The 21,885-nt window shown below is 42.6% G+C and overlaps 1 protein-coding gene across 1 annotated transcript; it reads left to right on the forward strand.

The window, feature by feature from the left end:
- The first annotated feature begins 830 nt into the window (after positions 1–830).
- Positions 831–19,855, forward strand: tango6 (transport and golgi organization 6 homolog (Drosophila)). Its single transcript, XM_069686725.1, has 18 exons — positions 831–882; positions 1,606–2,261; positions 2,407–2,529; positions 2,673–2,832; positions 2,998–3,104; positions 3,897–4,059; positions 4,491–4,558; positions 4,969–5,081; positions 5,392–5,571; positions 5,671–5,797; positions 5,948–6,151; positions 6,732–6,875; positions 7,087–7,629; positions 9,569–9,626; positions 9,744–9,902; positions 13,840–13,991; positions 14,954–15,067; positions 19,407–19,855. Exons 1-18 carry the CDS (start codon positions 831–833, stop codon positions 19,581–19,583), a joined length of 3,300 nt encoding a protein of 1,099 aa, XP_069542826.1. The 3' UTR covers positions 19,584–19,855.
- Positions 19,856–21,885: the final 2,030 nt, after the last annotated feature.

A 21,885-nucleotide genomic window follows, 5' to 3' on the forward strand; every position in this document is an offset into this window, starting at 1 on the left:
CAGAGTGATACATTACTAACCATGAACAAAACATGTAATGCAGTACCACTGAGACACAAAAGTAAAACGTTGAGTTGCACTCTATTCTGATTGTCTGCCCTCGTCCATAATACACACAATAATACTTCACTGCCTACATGACGAAATTTTCAACAGTACTGTGAACTTAACATCAGCCAATGCCAATGACCTTGGTCTTCTTTTGAACAGAAAATTGTATATTCAACTAAATCTTGAGGTAGAAATTGTATTGGTTCCTTTTTTTTAAATGATGAAATGCCTCCCAGGAAGAAGTATGTTATTAATTTTATTAGCAAAATTCTGATTTTATTAGCAAAATTCCATCTACAGACCACACATCACATTTTTTAAACAAAAAACCTTTACATTATAGTTTTTACATCATATGTTGAATCCTACATGGAAACACTAACATATTGCACAAATCCTAAAGCCCTGAAAACCAAAGATCTTTGTGATGGATTGGATTTATAATTACTTTTCAGCCTTATTTTGTTTACTTTAATGTATTAATACTTTATATGTATATTTATGTTATACCTCCAGCTGACAACCGGGTCTCTATTGGTTAAATGTACTGTACTTTCAATTTGTAAATAAAGTTTTATCAAAAAAAAAAAAAAAAACGTCAGCCAATGAGGCGATCCGCTGCCTGGTGACGTATAATTTCAGCGCCATTTCGAGATGCACAGAGCAGAATAATAACGTTACAGATAACCGTGGCATGTTTAGCAGTCCTGTGGTAAAATATTATAAACTAGTTTTATAAATCACATGCAGACGTCCGGAAAGTTATCCATAATGGCGAAATGACTTCAGCGATCCTCTCAGCAATAAACATCCTCACCAAGCCTCTTGGTGGTAAGTCGAGAGTTTGTCAGACCCAAGAGGCAACTAAACTAAACTAACTAAAGGCAACATTAAATGTACCGATTCCGAGATTATATAGTTACCATATAGCATGCTATAAATGGCTGTGGGAAGCATATCATTCTTAGGTGCTGTAACCTAGCTGACCATTAATGAGAAGTGCCAAATGGACAAACTACATACAATTTGCTGCTCAGTAATGTAACTATCCACTTGTTTCCATACTGCTGCAAGCCATTCTCCATTTGGAAAACAATGTTGTCATTATAAAGTGAAATTGATCTCTGACTGTGTACGGTCACACAAAAGGAGGTTTCCCTTTTTCCTTTTAATATCAATCTATATCTAATCTATCTATACAAATATGTTCTTTATTATAAAATTTTATAAATTCTTTAAATTGTTCTAACATTTTTTTTCAAAGCCTTAATTTACATGATATTGAATGACCACCAGAGAGCACTCTAATTTCATAGCTTACAATACACTCGGCACTGTCTGGGGCACATGAGGCAGACACTGTTTAAATTGTTAAATATTATAATACCATAATGTAAGATTTTTTGCAATGACTAGTATATACCTGGAGTTAGTCCGACTATCTTTATTTAAATACAGGCTTGCTTCTCTGCTGTGTTTCCCAGCAGGTGCCTGATGAGTTGTTAGGTGTTTGTTTGACTGTAACAACACTAATCTGTTTGTTATTGTCTGTAGATGGGCCTGCGAAAGATGTTCAGTCCTCACACCAAGACGCTCTGGTTGCGGCGCTGCAAGCTAACAGAGCCCTCCTCCTGCAGCAGCTTCACAGTGACTCCAGCTTTAAGGAGGTGCTGAGGCTGAGGGAGGAGGTGTTGGCAGAGGAAGACTGGTTCTCCAGCGCTACAGAGGACACAACATGGGGCTTTGTCCAGGAGTGTCTCCTCCTCTTCCTCACCTTAGCACGACACCTCTCTGTTGAACTTGAACTTTTCAACCAGACGCCTCCTCCCTCTGCAGCAAAACAACGCACCCCTGAGATGGCTCCACCTCTCCCTCCTGACGTCTTCAGTGTCTCCCAGCAGAAGACGCTCGGAGCTGCTCTTCAGTTTGTGGTTTCTCTGGGGCTCTGTCCCTACTTGGCTCCTGGAGTGGGCGTGCCTCTGGGCTGCAGGTCAGCTTTTGGGGCCATGGTGGAAAAACTTGTCTGCGGTGGGGGAGCGGTGTTAAGACGACGTAGACTTCTGATCACCACGAGTGTCCTCTTGAAGTTGGCAGAGCTGTCCTCTCTCGCCACACTAGTGTTCACACGACATCTGGGGGATGTGATGGCAGCACTGTGCCAACTTGGCTACCAACCACAGCGGGCAGAGGAGGGCAGCACAGAGGAGAAGGTAATGTCATATGGTTTTCTTCTTCCCCTTTCGTAATCTCTGCTCTGCCTTTTCCCTTATATTTAGTCAAAAAGCTATTAATGCATGCGTCCAATAAAAAAAATATGCATCTCTTTTTCTTTCTCTCGCTTCTTGCAAACTGCAGATCCAGGAGCTCACTGCTGAGGAACGACGAACATGCAAGGAGGCCCTCAAAAGCCTTCTGGGAAAAGTCTACCAGCCAATCGTCATCAAGGAGCTGCTCATCCTCCAAGGTGGACCCAAACAGGTGTGTCCAGGTTTGATGCAGGATTATGGCTGAGTCAGCTCAGCTATGTAATGATGTTGTGTTTTCCATTCAGATCTCTTAATGTAGTTGTTTGTAAGGCTCTCTGTCATGGCTTCTTTTATATGCGCTGTCTCTCCCTCCAGGCTGCTGCAGTGGGAGTCTCCGGTGGTTCCAGCAGCAGGACAGCTCTGGGATCAGCTCCTGCCTGGCTGAGGCGTCTGTGTGGTCAGCTGCTGTCTGAGCGCCTGACGCAGCCTAACGGAGTCCAGGCTGTAGTCAGGGCCATCCTGGGAGGAGGAACGGGTGAGTAAGAAGGGGGAGGTGATGATGTAGAAGTGTTTATTTGTAATCAGAAATTCCTTGTGTGTGAAAAACCTACTTGGCAGTAAACCTCAATTATGATTCTGATTATGGAATAGGAGTTGTATTTGATGTGTCCAAACCTGTAACTCTGATTGTGTCCTGTAGGGGGCGAGTCAGACTGGAAGAAATGTGAGTGTGTGGCCAGGATCCTGGTGACCTGCCCTCAGCAGTCTGCTTCAGCAGACAGCTACTACAGACAAGTGTGTCCTCAGGTCAGCTCAGCACACACACGAAACAAAACGAAAAAAACTAGATTGTCAAAAACATTGTCGTTAACTCAAAAAAATAAAAACAGGGATTTGCAAAAAAAATGATAACTAACTGAAACTGAATTGTGTTTACAAAACTAATTCAAATAGATTAATCGAGAAAATGTCTTTAGCTTTTGTCTTTCTTCATGAGTATTTTGAGTGGACATTAAATCTTCCAGTTTTTTAACTATGGCTGTTTTATTCAAAAATAAAAACTAAACTTAATTAACAAACCAGCATGAAAAATTAATCACAACTGAACGAGAAATGGAAAAAATAATAATTTTTCACTTTAAAAAAAAAAGGGCATTCCAAACAAAGAAGAACAAATGATGTTCAGATAAAAACAAACAGTGAAGGAGAGCAGGGAAGCTGTTTGGATTCCTGTAAGACAGGTCAGAGAAAACACCTGCAATTACACCTATTACTATAGGGGCTGCTAAGATTCCATATTCGGGTTATAACTTATATATATAGTTAAAGGTAAAGTTAATATTACTGACATTTCAAGTCTGACCTCATAATAAACTGGTTTAGATGATTTGGTAAAACTATTAGCTTGTGTGATAATCTGTGTGATCGGCTGACTGCTCACGTCATTGCCCTAAAGAAACAATATGATGATGTTCTCCTGTTTTCAAATCACAGCCATTACGTAGTGGACTGTGATGTCATCGTTAGTAAGAGAAAGGAATGACGTCGCAAACTACAAATATTAACATCTTGTTTGTTTTATTGTTTGCTGTTATTTAGATCCTGGACCTCCTGCACTTCAAAGACAAGCTGACAGCCCAACAGTTCCAGCGTGTGGCCACCAGGGCGGCGCTCTCTATGGTTCAGGAGAAGCCCAGCTTTGCCCAGCAGCACCTGCTCGCTCCTCTGCTCGCACCTCTACACCGCTGCAACACTGCTTCTGGTCAGTAACACGGCCTAATAATCTATTTGTTTTAGATCAAGAGGGGATCAAGTTTTTTTTTTTACACATTTTAGTTTTTACACAACATGCAAATATTTTTTTTATTCTCCAGAAAAATCAGTTTAATTTCCTAAAATGTTTTGAGAAGACATCATTTGAAACTTTGCTGTGATGGTTGATTCTTACAGCAGTTAGCCTGAAGTCTTTGCCTGCTAAATAATTCCTTTGCAGAAATAAAGTTTGTTAGCTATTTATATTTACAATTTTATTATATTTATTTACAATCAATAGATCGAATTTTCCATCAGCGTGGAGTAGTTTTTGTCCTGTTGTCCTCTCTGACATCATTACCTCAAAACTAACAACACATGAAAGATGAAGTCAAATACAACAGGGCTGAGCACTGATGTGCATGTGTGTGTGTTTTCCAGGTGATGGTCCTACTCAAGTTGCCGTGGAGGAGTGGGAGCTAACTCGTTGTGTGGAAGACGTGTATAAGGTGAGGAGTCCCAAAGACAACCACCCCGAACACACCACACGACCACTAAACACACTCAAATGCACCTTAAATTCATAGCGATGATCATGTCTCACATCCTTGCTACTACAAAATATTTTGGGTAATTTAATAGAGCTTATGTGAAGAGAATTTACCCATAATGCCTCAGTGTCCTTCACAGTGTCTTATGTACAATATTCACCATGTAAGAAGAAATAATGTGTATCGTATCGTTTTTTTTTGGCTGAAATATGCAGGACTTGGATCTATTTTTTAAAGTTCTATAATCAATAGTAAATCTAAATAATTGATGATCATTTCTTGATCATATAACTCTATTAAAAGAGAGTGAAATGCCCCTCACACAGTATTGTTGGTGTTTTTGCTCTCATGTCTCCTGTCTCTGTCAGATCTGGGTGGTGGGAAACAGTCCGTCAGCTTCTCTGCTCAAAGCTCTGGAGGAGGTTCTTCCTGTGATCTTCACACTCTTCTGTTTCACCAAGCAGAACGTCTCCCACCTGCGGTAATGTTGTTTATTTTTACAGCAGGTCTCTGCAGACGCAGACACGACTAGTGAGTCACAAGTGGTCATTGATAGGAGTTATTTTTGTAAGACTTCTTGCAGTGTTTGCGTAAATGCTATTTATTCTACCAATCGATTAGTCTTTCTATGTTGGAGGGATTCTAAAAACAATGTTACCTTAAATATAAATTACTGTGTGTCATGAAAATAATACAAAATTAAATGAAAAGAGTCTGCATGAATTGTAGTTAATCAGATCCAAGGTAGGACACGATAAATGAGCTGTTTGTGTGTGCTCTGTGCTCCGCAGCGCCCCCTGTCAGGAGATTCTGCTGTGGTACCTGAGTCACTCTGAGACGTCTGCAGCCATGTCTGCGCTGAAGCAGCTCTCTGGCCTGCAGGGAGAGAAGAAGAGCGAGGTGGCAGCAGACTTCCACTTCACCCCGGGCTGTGATGGAGGAGTCAGACTGTGCTCCAGAGAGAGCTGCAGGTGACTTTGTGAAAGAGCTCTGCGTTAGGTGTATATTGTGTTGTTAAGAGAGGAAGCTCCTGGCAAATACATGATGCATAATGTGTGTTTGTCTGCCAGTGATGAGGACGATGCTCTGTATGAGAAGCTGTCAGGGGAGCAGTGGAGGGTGGAGTGTCTCATGCAGCTGCTGGCTGAGCTCAAAGACTCTGACTTGCCTGGAGACTTCTTCCTGTTGCTGCTGCAGGTAACGAGTAAACATATACTCCCACATGTAAAACAAGATTCAATCCAGTGCAATAAATGCATACATAATTGTGTTCAGTTTGTTCTGAAGTTGTAGTGTGTGTAGATTGTATTCTTTTGTGCCATCATTTCCCTACTTCCCTCCCCGCAGGAGCTGACCAGCTGGACAGCTGCAGAGGATGAAGAGCAGAAAGATGAAGAGGATTTGGACGTGTCAGCCATGACACTCGTAGAGGTGGAGCAGCAGCTGCTGGGCCGAGCTGAGCGGCGAGGACAGAGACTGGCTTTGCTTCAGGTGTTGGCTATGATGGTCGAGTCTCTGCAGCACACTGTGCTGCTGAGAAAAAACACACAGGTGAGTGGAGAGCAGAGACGGATTAGAAGTGAAGGGCTTGATAACGCTAAGTTGTTTGTCTTGATCAAGGATTACATTTAATGAGACAGGTGATGCAGGAAACCTTGTTGCACTTTCTTGTTAAAACTGTTCTCAAAGTAGCCGTGACTTCCTGAAGTGTCCGGTCCCAGCCTCTCTCAGCTGTTAACTCATCCTCCCGGGATGGCATCTCTCTTTTTCCAGCATATTTTAAAATCGGTGTGTGTTCCTGTGGGAGTTTTAATGAAAGCAGGCCACAGTGAGTCATGCTTCACACAGAAATAGCCCATATGCTTCATTTCTTACAGGTTTCATGAGGAGGGGGGGGTTTGGGGAAGTTAGCTGACTGGCTGGCGGCTGTTGTAGGGCGGACAAACATTCCCTCACAGATTAGGAAACGTCACTGATAAACTAGCTTTACTTTAGTGGATAATGTCCTATTTTTAAATATATCACCTTTTAAAGGACTGAATGTTCTCTCAGGACATCCTTGAACGTAGAACCTTTAACTTTGAATCTCTTGCTGTGTATTATTTTTGTCCCTGACTTTGTCCCTCTCCAGGTTGTGGACTTCCTGGTGTCTCTGCTTCAGAGGGCCTGTGTGGGTCTGGATCACACCACTGGCCCAGGTCTGGGGAACCCAGTAGAGAGTGAGACGCTGAGCATGGGGATCGGCCTCGTGGCCACTCTGTTGTCCGGACCTCAGGTACTGAGACATAATGGAAACAAATCTAAGCAACGTTTTGCAATGAAATGTTTGCAGAAATTACTTTTAGGAGACTTTGAAACCTGGCTGTCTTTAAAGCATCTCACGTTTCAAACTTAAGTCGAAGTCTTCTTCAAGGTTTCGTATCAGAGGAGTTGTAAAGCAAACCCTGCTCTCTCCCCATCATCCTCTCCCCTTCTTAATGTTCCAGCTCAGTGCAGAGGACTACTCCTCCATGTCCAGGCTGCTCCCACCACTAGAGACGCTGTCTCAGAAGCACTCTGACGCTGTCATCCAGGAGCTGGCATCAAACCTCAGATCTGTCATTGCCACACACGGTGCCTACCGGCCTGAAAACCTCACTACTGCTGCTGCTGCTCAACCCCACAGAAACCCTGAAACCACAGCCAAAAACAACAATGTGTCTTTAAAGAAAAAGCAAAAGATAAGAACTGCAGCAAAACCCTCAGAGGCTGCTCCTCATTCGTCTCCCACAGACAGCAACTCACACAGCAACAACAAAATCAGACACCCGGCATCCTCTGAAGCGTCCACAGCAAGAGAAACTCCTGAAGGTGGAGGCAGGACGTCTGCCACCAGTGAACCTCGACCCCCTGCCAAGTCCTTCTCTGAGTGCCTGCTGGAGGCGTGCGACCCGGACGTGCCCACCAGAGCGTTCGCGCTGAGGGTCCTGACCCAGATGGTGCAACACAGAAACCCAGAGGCGGTCCAGGCCCAGGAGAAAGTCCTCATGGTAGGTTTCTTTGTTAATTAAATTCATCTGATTTGGTCTTGTTGTTGATGGCGATGATATATATTATTAATATTGCAGGATGATATGAAGTGTGAATATTAAAGAGTGCTTATTAGCTATAACTTTTAGTTTCCATGTCAACAGCTGTTTTGCATGTTTTACACTCTACCTGTGTTTTCAACATGTCCGTCCTTCTTTCTTAAAAGCTGTTTTTCTCATCACTAAATTGACACCAATTAGGTGTAAGGTATCCATTCAATAGGTAATTTTCACATGCTTAGTTTTGCTATGTGTTTATTGCTAATGCTCATATTGCAATAATGATGAAATGGAGATTTATTTTGCAGCCCAGGTTCTGATAATATTCTCTCCTTCCTAATACAGATTCCAACATGCAGACTTCGCTGTCGGCTAATACGTAATAGTGTTCCTCTGATACCAGTGCAATAAATAATTCAACATATTAAATACATATTTGCCTGTATTAGATAGGACAGCTGAAGATAGACAGGAAATGTGGGGGGAGAGAGTGAGGCATGACATGCACCAAATGATAAGCAGATCAGCAATCAGTGTTAGAATGTTACAATTTCATTAAGCAGACACTTTCGTCCAAAGCGACGTACGTCTGAGAGTTAATACAACACAGCTTCAAGTGTGATCGGGCACTGGTGCCGACAGGCAGTGTTATTTTTATATATATGTATCATCATCAACAACATCAACAAGGTCAATTTCATCATCATGAATAATCCTAATCAACATCAACTGCATCCTCGATGTCGTCATCATCAATATGATTAAGGTCAGAGGTGTCATAAAGTGCTGAGTCTTTAGCTTCTTCTTAAAGGTGAAGGAGGAGAGTCTAGTTAGCAACTTAGGGCCCTGTTGTGATGAGAGTACCGGGCGCCTTTCATTGGCAGAGCGTAGTGGGTGGGAGAGAGTGTACACCTGGATGAGGGCGTTCAGGTAGGCAGGAGCCGTTTTTGTTGCCGTTTTGTAAGCGAGCAACAAGGTTTTGAATTTAATGTAAGCAGCAACTGGGAGCCAGTGGAGGGATATGAACAGTGGAGTGACATGTGCCTGCCAGTAGGGAGCTGCAGTAGTCAAAGCGTGATATTACGAGAGCCTGTACCAGCAGTTGTGTTGCATGCTCTGAAAGGTAGGGTCTGATCTTCCTGATGTTGTACAGGGCGAATCGACATGACCGAACAATCAAGGCCACATGAACCTTAAAGGTTAGCTGGTCGTCACTCATGACGCCCAGGTTCTGGACAGACTTAGTGGGTATAGAGAATACTGTGAACACATGTATTGTACAGGGCAGGATGAGCTAAGAGATTATATGAGTATCAGGAACTTGTATGTAGTGGTATTATCTCCTAGACTGTTCAGGGTGAACTTAATAATGAATGAGGCGGTTGAACCTTCGGCCCAGGGCAGCCAAGGGGGAAATGGTGGAGTCCAGGGACTCAACTCATTTAATATTCTCTGTAATCAGAAGACCCCTGACTGTGTGCTGCGTAGATCAGCACCCTACTTTTATAGCACAAACTCCTGTATTGATTTTCTTTGAAGGTTGGGTTCAGTTCAGGTCACTGTCTGTGTTTTCTGTTCATATGAACGTCTTCCCAAAAACTTCAATCCAGCCTGTCTGAGAAACTCCTTGTTTTTCCACACACCCATTTCCCCCTCACCCGTCTATCCTTCATCTTCAAGGCTCTCTGAAAGTATCTGGGGGTAATGTTTGGATTATTCCCTTTGATATTTAGTCACATTGTTTTTAATGCATTCAGTTCAGTGCCAGTATTGATCCTCCTTGGTTGTACTGGTAGGATCCATACTGGTGCTGTTTTTGATGTTTTCCCTGTCTGGGACGTGTGTAGCTTCTCTCCCGTCTGTGTGGTGATCAATCTTACTGATGCTCTGTCCTCTCCAGCTCTTCTTAGAAAACGTGGAGCATGAAGACACATTTGTCTACCTGTCAGCCATTCAAGGTAAAATGTCACTTTATCATAGTTTTTATTGATTATCTCTCTACAGAAACAGTCTCTTTAACCCTCCGCTAACATTAAATAGCCAAAGCAGATGGACTGAGTGTAATCTGTCTTTAGGTCTGGCTGCCTTGGCTGATTCCTACCCTGAGAGGATTCTGGAAAGGCTCCTGAAAGACTTCCAGCTTGGTCCCTCCCTCCCTACATCCAACACGGAGCGCTCCCTGGAGACCCGCCTCAAAGTGGGAGAAGTCCTGATGAGGGCGAGCAGGGCGATGGGTGAGCTTCAGCTAACGTTTGTTTACAGTCATGTTTGTGTGCTCAGACTTAAAGACATTCACCTGACTTGTAACCCATTTCCTGACCCCTAAAGGTGAGCTCAGACCCAACTACCCAATTACATATAAATCTATTTAACAACACAAACAGATGCAGTCGCACTGGACGATGTGGATTATACTTATTTGTGTCATTGCGCGTTGCGAGGGATTTTTTCAAATTGAATGAATTAAATAAACACGTGAATATGCAATATTGACGTTTAAAATGCTCCACCCGTAGAAAACTGTGCTGCATATCAAATCAGCCACTCCCCGCGGGGCGGTCGAGAGGTTTTGGCTTCACTTTTGAGAGAGCTGGCATGTCATGTGATGAGCGCCTACCTTGCAGTGGCAGTCTAGAGTAGAAGAGTAAACAACAGAGACCAGTCGGGAGAAACAAAAGTCAAATGTTTGGAACAGAAGACGAATCTTGTCATCGGTTGTTTGGAGGTAGCTCAGGTTTAGGGCAAGTGATGTTAAGAAAGAAAAAATAATATGCAAAGAGTGCATAAAACCTGCGCCTGCGCAGCAAAGAAACACAACTAACTTCAACCAGCTGAAAGACACACTGAAATTACCCATGATGCACCAAATTCAGGTGAAGGACCTAATTTTAAGTCTTAATTTGATGGGAAATTTGTACATGAGCTTCAAAGTATCACAAATAGAACTGAAAGCGTCTGTTTATTTAAATTTGAAAGTACAATAAAACATTTTTCCTAAAGTTAATAAATAATTGTGATGAATAATCGTGATCATCATTTTGGTCATAATCGTGCAGCTGTGTTTAATATTAATAATGATTGATATTAAATTAAATACCAGTGAAAAATGTCGGGATATTTCACAGGCTCAAACGAACAAGTCTCCTTCTATCGCCATGTTGTACAAAATCTATAAATGGTTTCCACTTCTTTTCATACACTTTTAATTTGCCGTATTCTGGACATTGAGCCATATTTTTAATGAAGACTGGAGGAGCTGGTGATCGAACCACTGACCACTCTGATTGGAGTGCGAGCCACTCTACCTCCAAGCCATATTTGCTCTCTTTTCGACTGTCAGTTAATCAAAATTGATGCAAGTACAGAGCTGAGCGCAGGCCATGGTTAGCATTAGCATGTAAGCAGAGGGAAACAGCTAGACAGAAAACAACAAGCTGAGTCTGACCTTTGACCTCTGTGGAGGGCTGCCAGTTTCTTTAAACACTGTGCCCTTAGCTGGCATAATGGCCATTTGACTTTCTGTGGGTGTTAAACATTGTATGAATGATCAGATGTTTGTTCATTCATGTGTCCATATTTGTTTACATGTATATTTGTCTGTGGTGTGCAGCTATCAAAGCACAAAGCCACAGTGCAGGCTTGTCCTCCTCGCAGATCTGCGGTCAGAAGGGACCCTGTGTATCACAATCTCTCCCTGATAGAAAACCCTGTTTTGTTTTTCGCCCCGCTCTGCTTTTATCTGCCAGATTGCCATCGTACCACTTTCCCCGGACAATCGGGGGGTTTATGTCCCTGCTCAGAGATTGGACAGACCTTCGGTTCGCTGCACAGACACGCAGAGAGCCTCTGTGTTTGTCTTGAACCCCCCCGAGTGGCCAAGATTTGCCTTTTGCCAGGCTGTCATTTGTAAACAAGAAGGTTCTCTTAATTGACTGGTCTGGTTGAGTTAATGTGGAATAAATTAATGTTTGGCTCGGCTTTGGTTTGCTCCCAGTGGCTGGCTTTTTGCACTTGCAGGGTGGGAGCTCCCATAGTGAAAACAGCAGACAGAAAATTGACTTACAGAACGGTTCCTATGCATAAAAGTATAAGTATGGATTTTGATTTGAGTTATTAGTATTCGCCCTATTCTTTTTGTAACCCACAATGTTTACCAAGAGAGAGCTGAGCTTTATGTCACAGCCTGCTAAACGGCTCCCCTCCAAGTGCCTTTTACCTGAACCATGTCTGGACTTCTGTTACAGAAAGAAAATGTGGCCATATCTTGAACTGCATTTAAACACAGTATCACAAACATTAATGATTGATGCAGTGATGCACGAGAGATAATACGGGGCATTGGGACACTGGGAATTAACAAAGCTGCACTACACCCTGAAAACTAAAGCATTTAACTATTTTAGGAACCTATTTATTAAAAAGAAATTATAATCAGGGAAACAATGATATATTATTTAATCAAGAAATAAAGAGGAAAGAAATTCTAGGTAGCACCGTTTAGTTTACTTCCTGTCCAAAGATGTTTGACAGTAGCCCTTTTTACACTGCGGTTCCACCTCAGTGCCGCAATGAAGCTCCGCTGTCATGCTGCCTTTGCCATTTTACATTGTACTAAACAACGCTGGTATAAAGGTGTCCCAGTGTGTGTTTTTACACAGCCTTCCGACGTTGTGGAAGCAAAATGTGCGCACTTCAAATACAGACACGCGGCGCTGATCCGCCCTGCCGGCTCCACAGTATACACTGACGCTGTTTCGCCTCTGTTACTACCTCCGATGCCGGCTCAGAGGCTGAACGACTTCACCCTGCCACTCTACCTTCCTGCGTCTTACATAGAAGAGGAAACGTAACAGAGATGTATTAATCCCGCTTTGAACTGGCAGTGTAAAAGGAGCTCGTGAAACATAAGTGGGCTAAAGGGCCACAACAGATAGATGGTTGGTAAATCAATGGTGCCAAATTGGGAACATAAACATCCCGCTATTGTTTCTCTGATGTCAAAAATGTTCTGAAAAATCGTTTGGAAAAGTACGTGAACGGAAAATGTGTAGAAACCAGGTTGATCTCTGCACCAACCAAAGTTCCAAGACATAAAGTTTATTTAAATGTTCAGGAACAGGCTGTGTGGTTCAAATCATAGAAAAATGACTTCATATATATATAATGTCTATTTTTACAGTCTGAGGTCTAAATGCAGCTCAGCAGATTTAGGAGCATCTGTGGGGGAGTTGCATCAGCTTCCCCAGCTGTTTTTGTGTCTGTGTGTGTACATGCGTACAGTTGTGTCACAGGTATTACAAAACAGATATTCTCCTTCATTAGATCCATCAGAGTAGTGACACTGAGACAGAAGTGAAGGGGTAAGAGCTGAGCTGGTGTGTGTGTTGACTGTCTGGCTCTGTGTGTGTTGTGGGTTTAAATCTCAGGACTCTAAGAAGTGTTTGGCACCCTGAAAGGGTAATCTAGGACAAGCAAAACAGTCCAGGTTGAAGTGTGTGTGGCTCTGTGTGTTAGTGTGTGTCTGGATCAGGAGTATAACCGCTCACACACGGGTCATGGAGGTCTTACTACCACTAGCACGTCAGCTGGTTGTCTCCTCTACGAGGAGGCTCTGGCTCTCCTCCCTGCTGCTTGGCAGGAGCAGCTGTAGGCAGCAGTCGGCTCTGTTCTTTGTACGTCTGCCTCTGTAACAGTGTCATACACACACACACACTGAACCTCTGTGGGTAAGAAGGTTCGGTTCAAACCTGATAGTGGTCCAAGGCTATGACTGGATGTTTGCCCCCTTCCTTTACCCCCAAGAGCTCATAGTCGTGCCAGCGGCTCAGTGGGGCTGTATATTTAGGCTCTGCAGTGTTTGAATTGGGAGCCTGCTGTCAGGATGCTTAAATCCTGATGCCTCATCTTAACTTAGCATGTTAGCATGCTAATGTTTCCTTATAAGCACTAAACACAAAGTGCAGCTCAAGCTGGTGGGAATGCTTGAGTAAGTTCTGGGATGTCTGTAGTTTTTGCCACATTATATATGTATTTTTAAGTGACTGTTTTTCATAGAAGATAAAGGATACAATACATCATTCGTAAGTCTTTTATATCTTTGAAGCATTTGTGATGTACAAAGTGGGAACTAACTGGTCTTTCTGCTCTCCCTCCACTCTCTCCCTCCTCCAGGGGAACTGGCGTCCCATCTCGGCCGTCCTCTGGTGGGCGTCTTCCTGCAGGGAACCAGAGATCCAGACCAGAGCGTTCGGGCGAGCAGTCTGTCCAACCTGGGGGAGCTCTGTCAGAGACTGGACTACTCCCTGGGAACGCTGGCTCAAGAGGTGAGACATGAAACCTTTTTGATCCTCTCAAACAGAAAGTTATGTTACATCTGTAAATTGATGATAAGAAACGTACAAAAAAAATCGTCTCTGTGTGAAGTTACAATAAGGCATCGGCTTAATTTTGCGATTGATTAAAGATTAGGTCAATAAAGAACTACTGAGGTTACATGGGGCTTATCATTAAATGACTGCAACCCAATGCAAGCTAACGAAAAGGTACGGCCCTCTGTGTGACGCAGGCCATAAAGTCCCCAGAGTGAAGAAGACGCACAAGCAAGATCCGCGACCTGTGTGTGTTTTCATGTGTGTGCGCGTATTTGCTGCACAAACACAAACACATGCCCACACACTTTGATCAGCGCCTGAGTTTGCAGAAACTAAGCCCGCATTTACATGTGTGCGTTGCCGGCTGTTGCAGTGTGTGTGTACGTGTGTGTACGTGTGTGTACGTGTGTGTATGTGTGTGTATGTGTGTGTTCATTGGTTCACTGTAGCCTGCTGGAATGAATAAGTCGCACTGTCAGCTGGAGTAACAGGGCTGCTTATTCATGAACCTGCCCAGATTTACTCCTTACCCTGAGTGTGAGTTAGTGTCTGAGTGTGTGTGTGTGTGTGTGTGTGTGTGTGTGTGTGTGTGTGTGTGTGTGTGTGTGTGTGTGTGTGTGTGTGTGTGTGTGTGTGTGTGTGTGTGTGTGTGTGTGTGTGTGTGAGAGACTGTGAGGGCCCATGTTGGTTTGGATGTCTGATCAATATGTCAATTGATTAGTTTAGTTCTGGTCTGACCTCAGCAGTCCAGTCAGCGTGTGTAAAATACAGCACAGCTCCACACAGTGCTTTAGTTCTTACCCAGAATTGATCTCTAACTGTATTCTAGCTTTTCCCTCATGTTTATTCAACTCTAAAAACTGTTCAAATCGATGTGTGTGTGTGTGTGTGTGTGTGTGTGTGTGTGTGTGCAGCTGAGCTCCTGCCTGACTGCTCTGATAAAGACGGAGAAGGAAGCAGAGGTGAGGAGAGCTGCCGTCCACGTTATCACCCTGCTGCTCCGAGGCCTCAGCGACAAAACCACCCAGGTACAAATACACATAACCTCTTGAGGATCAGAACAGCAGATTGAACGTGTGTCAGGCTTATCGAATTAGTTTAAAGACAAAAAACGTTTGACTAAATGTGATGACTTGTTATTGACTAAAACTGGACTACAATGTTTTGAGTTGTTGTTTGCATGGGTTTCACAGTTTTGTGTGTTTGTTGTTCACAGTGAAAAAGTGAAAACTGCATAATCCAGAATGACATTTTTAAAAAGGTCGCCTCTGAAATGGACCGTTCAGAACAGCTGCAGGTTTCTATGTAGAACCTTGCGTTCTCTGATATCGACCAATTTTCATTCACTGTCACCTCAGGCTGCCTTCTTGCACTGCTCAAGTCGTTGTCAAGATTTCAGCTTACCATTCCAATACCTCCTGCTGATTCTGGCTCGTACATATAAGGCTGAATAACCGATCCTAGAGCAGCCATGTTTTCTACAACTTTGGAGTGACAGTTCAGTGAGGCGGTCTCTCCAAATACTGTCAGCCAATCATGTCTAAGGTCTACCCTTTGAATGGCAAAATGGCTTGTTCCTTTCAGGAGGAAGGAGATAAAAAAGAATTCAATTGAATAGTCTGAAAAATAATTACATTAAAATATGTATTAAAAAAAAGTAGGGCTGTTGATCGATTAAAAAAAAAAAATCACATGTAATAATGGATATTTAAATGTAAAATCAGGAAATGAATGTAGAATCAACACAAAATAAATATATTTAAGTTAAAATACTTTTGTTTAATAGCACCTTAATCTTTAACTTAAACACAGATTCTCTCCTGTGAACCACAGAGTTCCAATAAGACCCTCAAGGCCATCACAATTGACTGTCGGCTTGAAAGGCATATTTCTTATGTACTAAAAGAAATAATAACAACCCAACGCCTATAAGTGCCAGTTGAATTTCAAAACCATCATTGTCCTTATCCATCTTTAGCCAGGATGGTTCGGTGATGCGTTAAATATTTCAAATTAATTACACAAATGTGCATGTTAATTTTGACAGCACTAAAAAAACGTCATTCAAAAACACATGAGAATAATAGAAAATTGATTTAGCATAGCTAAAATATGTATATAAGACTAAGACTAAATCTAAAATAGCTGCCAAAATGAACACTGGTTACCACAAAGGTTCATATCTAACAAAGTGCGAGCTCTTCAGGGCAGCAGTTGGTCAAATCAGTTACAATGGCGAAGCTGTAACTCCTTCGACAGCTGGATGACAGGAAGCTGCTTCAGCCCTCCGTTTCAAAGTATGTCCCCATTTCACAGGTTCCTCTCCGGACAGGTCACAGACAACCTGTATCGTCTAAACCGACCGTCTCTTGCCTTGAAAGCAGAATTTTTTTCCACACAGGTGAAGTTGAATTTGCTTTTGTGACCAGAGCAGCTGCCAGTCATTCCTCTTAACAACAAAGACTTAAAGCAAGCAGACAGATGGTGGAAAATTACACCCTTTTTGATCATGAATTTATTAAACATTTAATACACACACATGGGAATGCCTAGAAGGGCAGGTGTGTGTGGATACATAAGCTTCACTCATGAAGTCTTTGCTATGGAGTGGTCTGGCAGGTCACCGCGGGGCCACCGCCTCAGTCACCATGGTTTAAGAATGTCCTCTCTGTCAGAGGAAACAAATCAAAAACTTAACGCACTTTTCTGCTTCACTCTGTGGTATGTTCGAGGCAAAAGGACTCAGTCTGGTCCTGGTCTTCTTCAGGCTTTAAACGCGCTAAACAATGTAGCTCAGGGTGTGTTTTTGAGAGTGAGAGGCTGTCGTTACACGGCCTGACAGCTCCTGTAATCACGTCCCAGTTTCCCTGTGGTCATCGTGGCGGTTATAGACTAAATGTTAGCTTGTTAGACTCCAAACACCTTGTTTTAGAGTCGCACCTCTTTCTCACTGTTGCTCAGTCTCTGGGCAGTTTGTCCTCGAGTGTTGTTTTTAGATAATCGACCGCAGGAGCCAAGCTAATCACATCACAGCTCTGTTACCTCCAAAAATGGAAGCAGAGAGGAAGGACCACTGACCACTGCTTATTACTGTAATAATAAAGATAAAGTAGCATTATTAACTTCATCAGTCTTATCCTGGAGCAAAACCTAATGGACACAATCTGTCATCTTTAAAACACAGCTAATGAATGAATTAGTCGCCCTGCTGTCGCCCACTGGAGACACGTCTGTGTGCGAGCTGCTGGCTGCAGTGTGATGTGGCTCTTGAGCCGCTGCCACGATTACAGTGAGCTGTCCAGCTGCTGGTCCCGGACCAGGTCCTGTCATTACTGGAGCAGCAGCAGCTGTACGTGGCTAATGATACACAGAGTGGCATGAGAACAGATGAGAGGGACAGAGCCCGACAGGCCGGGGCACAAAGGTTAGGCCAAAGGTGGAGTGGAGGAGAGCAGGGCGGGTGCAGCCGTGTGGATAGTTTGAGGAGGGGTCGGCTGAAAAGCAAATAGGGACAGAACAATGGGGCAGGAGATGCATTGACCTATTACAATATGTATTTGAGGAGCTGAACTTTGGCTTTTGAGGTTAGAAGAAGCCCTCAGTTAAAGTTGTCACCTCTGAGAATTCTGTTGTAACTTTGGCAACGTTAAGTGTGGTGTAATACTTAAGCAAACACTTGTTGAGCAGCTTTTTGTCAGAAATATAACAGAAGAGTAACTGGTGAATCTGTTTACACTGCAGCCAAACAGACTTGCCAAATAATAATAATCGTATTTCATGCTGCACACAGGGTCAGTAGTTTTCCACACAACAGCAGGTCCGAAGTCATCTAGCAGCTCACTGTTGCGTTGCATGTGTGATGTCCACGGTTGGCTCCGGTTGTAACTCTTGATTTTCCTCGCTGACGGTCGCTTTCCTTTTTAGACTGTTTGCCTTCATCTGAGCGTCAAATTCTTTTTCTTTGGATTTTCACTTATTTTTGAAGTTGCATCTGTAGTCATCGATCTTTTCTCTGTTTGTTCAGCCATAGTAGATTACTGTTTACTCGCAACACTTGCAGAGACGGGAGAAGCAGCCGCTTAGCTCCAGCTACCCTCTCTGGCAGACCAACCACTGCTGGCTGATGGAAAACGTGTCATTAAGTGGGCGCCACTTGTGATTTTTTCCACGAAAGTCGCACCGGACACCCAGTCTGTAATACTAAAAAGGGAAGCCTTCAGTGGGCCATAGGCTCAATCACCATTGTGTTACCTCATTCAGCGATAGATGGTGACTTAACAGACATTTATTTAAATGAAAATCTTCAATATCAAGATTATTACTTTAGTATCTAAAACTCATCCTCTGTGTCTAAAACAACCACTGTCTTATTTTAGAGATGCATTTTTGAGGATTGGTAGCGGTTAAGGCTAACCCCTGTGACTGCTTCACAATAAAAACCCTCCCATGTTTCACCAGTTTAATGCTTTCATGTTCAGCAGCAGCTGTAGGAGTGTGAACTCTTCTTTATAGAGGGATGATTATGTAAGGGATAATGTATAGTGAGCAGGTTGGAACCCTGACAGGGTGAGCAGGACCCTGACGTGAAGCGTCTTTACTGATTAAAGTAAGGTACGGCGAACGGGGCCACAGGAATCAGCGCAGCACCTAATTGAGTTTTTCTGTCTCGTCTCTGTTGACATTTTCTTTTCCATTCACCGTCTTTAAACACCCCTGTATCCCGTACTGTGTTCTGTTTAATGTTTACTTCATGTGCTGTCTTCAGTTTTGTAGATCTCCCTGTCTCTACAGTTTTTGCATCTTTCAACCTTCATTGCTTTCTCTCCGCTGTTTTGTCTCTTTTATTTTCTTCACCTCTGTAAACACACTGATGTCAAATTTAAGGAACTTCTTTGGGCGGATTGATATGATTACACGTAGTCCTCTGGATTGTGTGATTAGAGCAGAATCCCTAGCAACGGTCTTTTCTTCATAGCAACGGTCTGTTATCGAGACATAGCAGACCTCGGAATACCTTAACTAGCCAATCAGAATCAAGTATTTAACACAACCATGTAATATTGCACATTAGAACATTGACTGGCTATTGCTGAAGTGCAGACCATATTCAATCAAACACAGGGGCTGATTTAATTAAAATCTTAATGTGGCTAATATACAGTATATTGAAATGCTTGCCTTACATGTCAACACATTCCTGATTGCTTGTTTTTTTTTTCATATTTTATTCTATGGAAGGCGTGCCATAGACACAACTTGTTATCAGGAATAACAAACATGTCAGTTGTAAACATCCATCAGAGTCTACAGACCAGATTAGTGCTGTTTCACCGTTGTACCCTCCCTCTCTCTCCTGTGACACTCCAGGTTCTCAGAGATGTCTTGTTGGACCTGTACCGAGCTCTGAAGTGGGTGGTCTGCTCAGACCCGGATGATGTCGCGGTGCTCCACGCCCAGCTGGCTCTGGAGGAGCTCGATGACGTGATGAGGAGGTTCATCTTCCCCGAGCAGAAGCTGGAGAAGAAGATTGTCGTCCTTCCATAAAGCTGAAAGATTATTTCAGTGGAGTCTTCATAACCCCTTCATAGTCTGGACATCTGGGGACTTAATATTTCGTTGCTCTGCTTATCTGCAGTATTAGTTCTGCCTCCTTGTATCATGGATTTCATGATCAAGAGACTTAAGGGCTGCAGACCAACAGTCACCACAGCTGCTGCTCAGTCCTGCAGAAATGCAAACCAAATCACTAAAGAAAGGAACAGTGATCCTACATCATCCTGATCGACTGATCAACAATCAACTTCCAAAATAAAGTTTTAAACCCAAATTCTCATGACTTTTTTAATACACTGTTTACATTGATACTACCTCTATCTTACCAAGGATACTATACTTCCACATTCAAAGCACTTCTTAACCATCACATATCAGCCATAAAGGATTGAATGGAGGAAAAAATAAAATATAAGAAGGGGGTATTGTCATATTTAAATCACATCTTGTGATTTAGGCGTGATTTCAAGCTTGTATGGACACTTAATACATTCTACATTTCAATATTAATTTGACAGTCATTCCCAGTAAATATCCCTCAGCCTGTTAGTTTTATAAGGTCATCAGTACATTATAGGAAATGTATGACACAGCGTTTTGGGAGTGTGACTGAAGGTCAGGGTATTATTTTTATGTCTCTAGTTGGCACCCAAATACAGAAGAGTACTAATACTAATGAATTAGAAATGTTGAGAAAGCTGAACTTTTAACGTAAGGGCCAAGAATAAGAAAAGGTAAATCTAAATATATGAGGGGTATATTTTTTGTGCATCAATAAATAATTACATTGAAAAGTTGAGGATAAAATTCAAGAGTAGAGAATGACGATTGTTTTGATTCCTAACATCTTGACCTCATTCTGAATTTTAAAATAAAGTGGGGTTTTTTTGGTAAAATCACTGCAGTGGCCCTTTTAACTGAACTCATAATACATTAACACCCATTGGGCCCCATGCAAGAGCGTTATTGTATCCTTAACACCTCTCAATGGTTCTAAGTTATATTATATTATATTATATTATATTAACAAGTCTCCTTACATTCTACATAAGGCTACCTGTATTGTGAGTTCTGGGCTCTGATTCATTCACAAAAATGTCACCCAAAGGTTTTCTGAAATCAGCATACAAACACACAGCATGTTGTCAGTACTTGTATGAGGAGAAAACCACTATACTGTGAAAGAATTGGAAATTGTGTGACACGATACTAGTGATTAAAAAAAGTATTTTTACTAGAACGAGAAGGTCCGGAGACATGACAGGTACTGAGATGGATGCTTGACACTGCAGACCGCATCCTACATGAAGACTCTTCAGCAGCAGCTGTGAGGTTACAACTGCCCTTACATTATCATGAAAACTAAAAACAATGACTTAAAGACCCCCTCCAGTTAAATGTTTAACCTTGTGAACATCTCCATGTGGTGTTCTTCATGTGCTACAAGACATATCAGGGACAACATCAGCAGTCATCTCCATGGCTGGGCCTGTTTGCTTTTAAACTGCAGTGTACCAAGGACAGGCTGAACAACACGTTTTCAGATTGGCAGGTTTGAGACGTCACAAACCTAAGGAGCCAACCTGTTAATGGACGGGGTGACGCTATGCAAATCATTATGTGTAACCTATGGCAACCACTTCGGTGAGGTGCAACCAGCTGTAACCGACATCGTAATTTTTTGCAAACTCACTACGACTACTAACGTTAACGTTACAACTAATAACAACTACATCTCAAGCTAGCCAAGTTTCAACAAGTTGCCACTAAATGATGGCAGAGACATGTTTTGCATTTGCATAGTGGGCGGGGACAATGCAGATTAATGAATTTTTAATGGTCAGTGTCAGATGAAGCGACATAAGTGCCTTTGTTTATATTTTCCAGTCAAAAGATTAACAGTAAGTTAAGTTAAAAGACAGATAGTTTTGTGTCCTTTTTGTGACATTTAGACCCCAAAATACATGTTAACATCAAATACAAGACAAGGTTTTGGGTTGAACAAGTCCAACAAGCTCACCTGGTTCTAAATTATTTTTTTGCTTCATAAACTCACACCCATACCTGGTTGCATCTTCACATCTTTGAAAACCTGCTATCTTGCATTAGATTATATAATTTCTTGTACTAACTCTAACCTGAAGTGGAGACTAGTCAGGAGCTGGACCACACTGTGTCAACAAGGCCGAACGGGGTCCTGCAGGGTTCGAATGGAGTCAGGCTCAAGGCTGACAGAGAGCAATGAGACATTCCTTCTTTTGTTTCATCCATTGAGCAAAAAGCTAACACCGTA

Source organism: Semicossyphus pulcher, unplaced genomic scaffold (genome assembly GCF_022749685.1).
Source record: "Semicossyphus pulcher isolate SPU_LCO1_2020_fin unplaced genomic scaffold, fSemPul1.0.p SCAF_8, whole genome shotgun sequence".
Taxonomy (NCBI): Eukaryota; Metazoa; Chordata; class Actinopteri; order Labriformes; family Labridae; genus Semicossyphus; species Semicossyphus pulcher.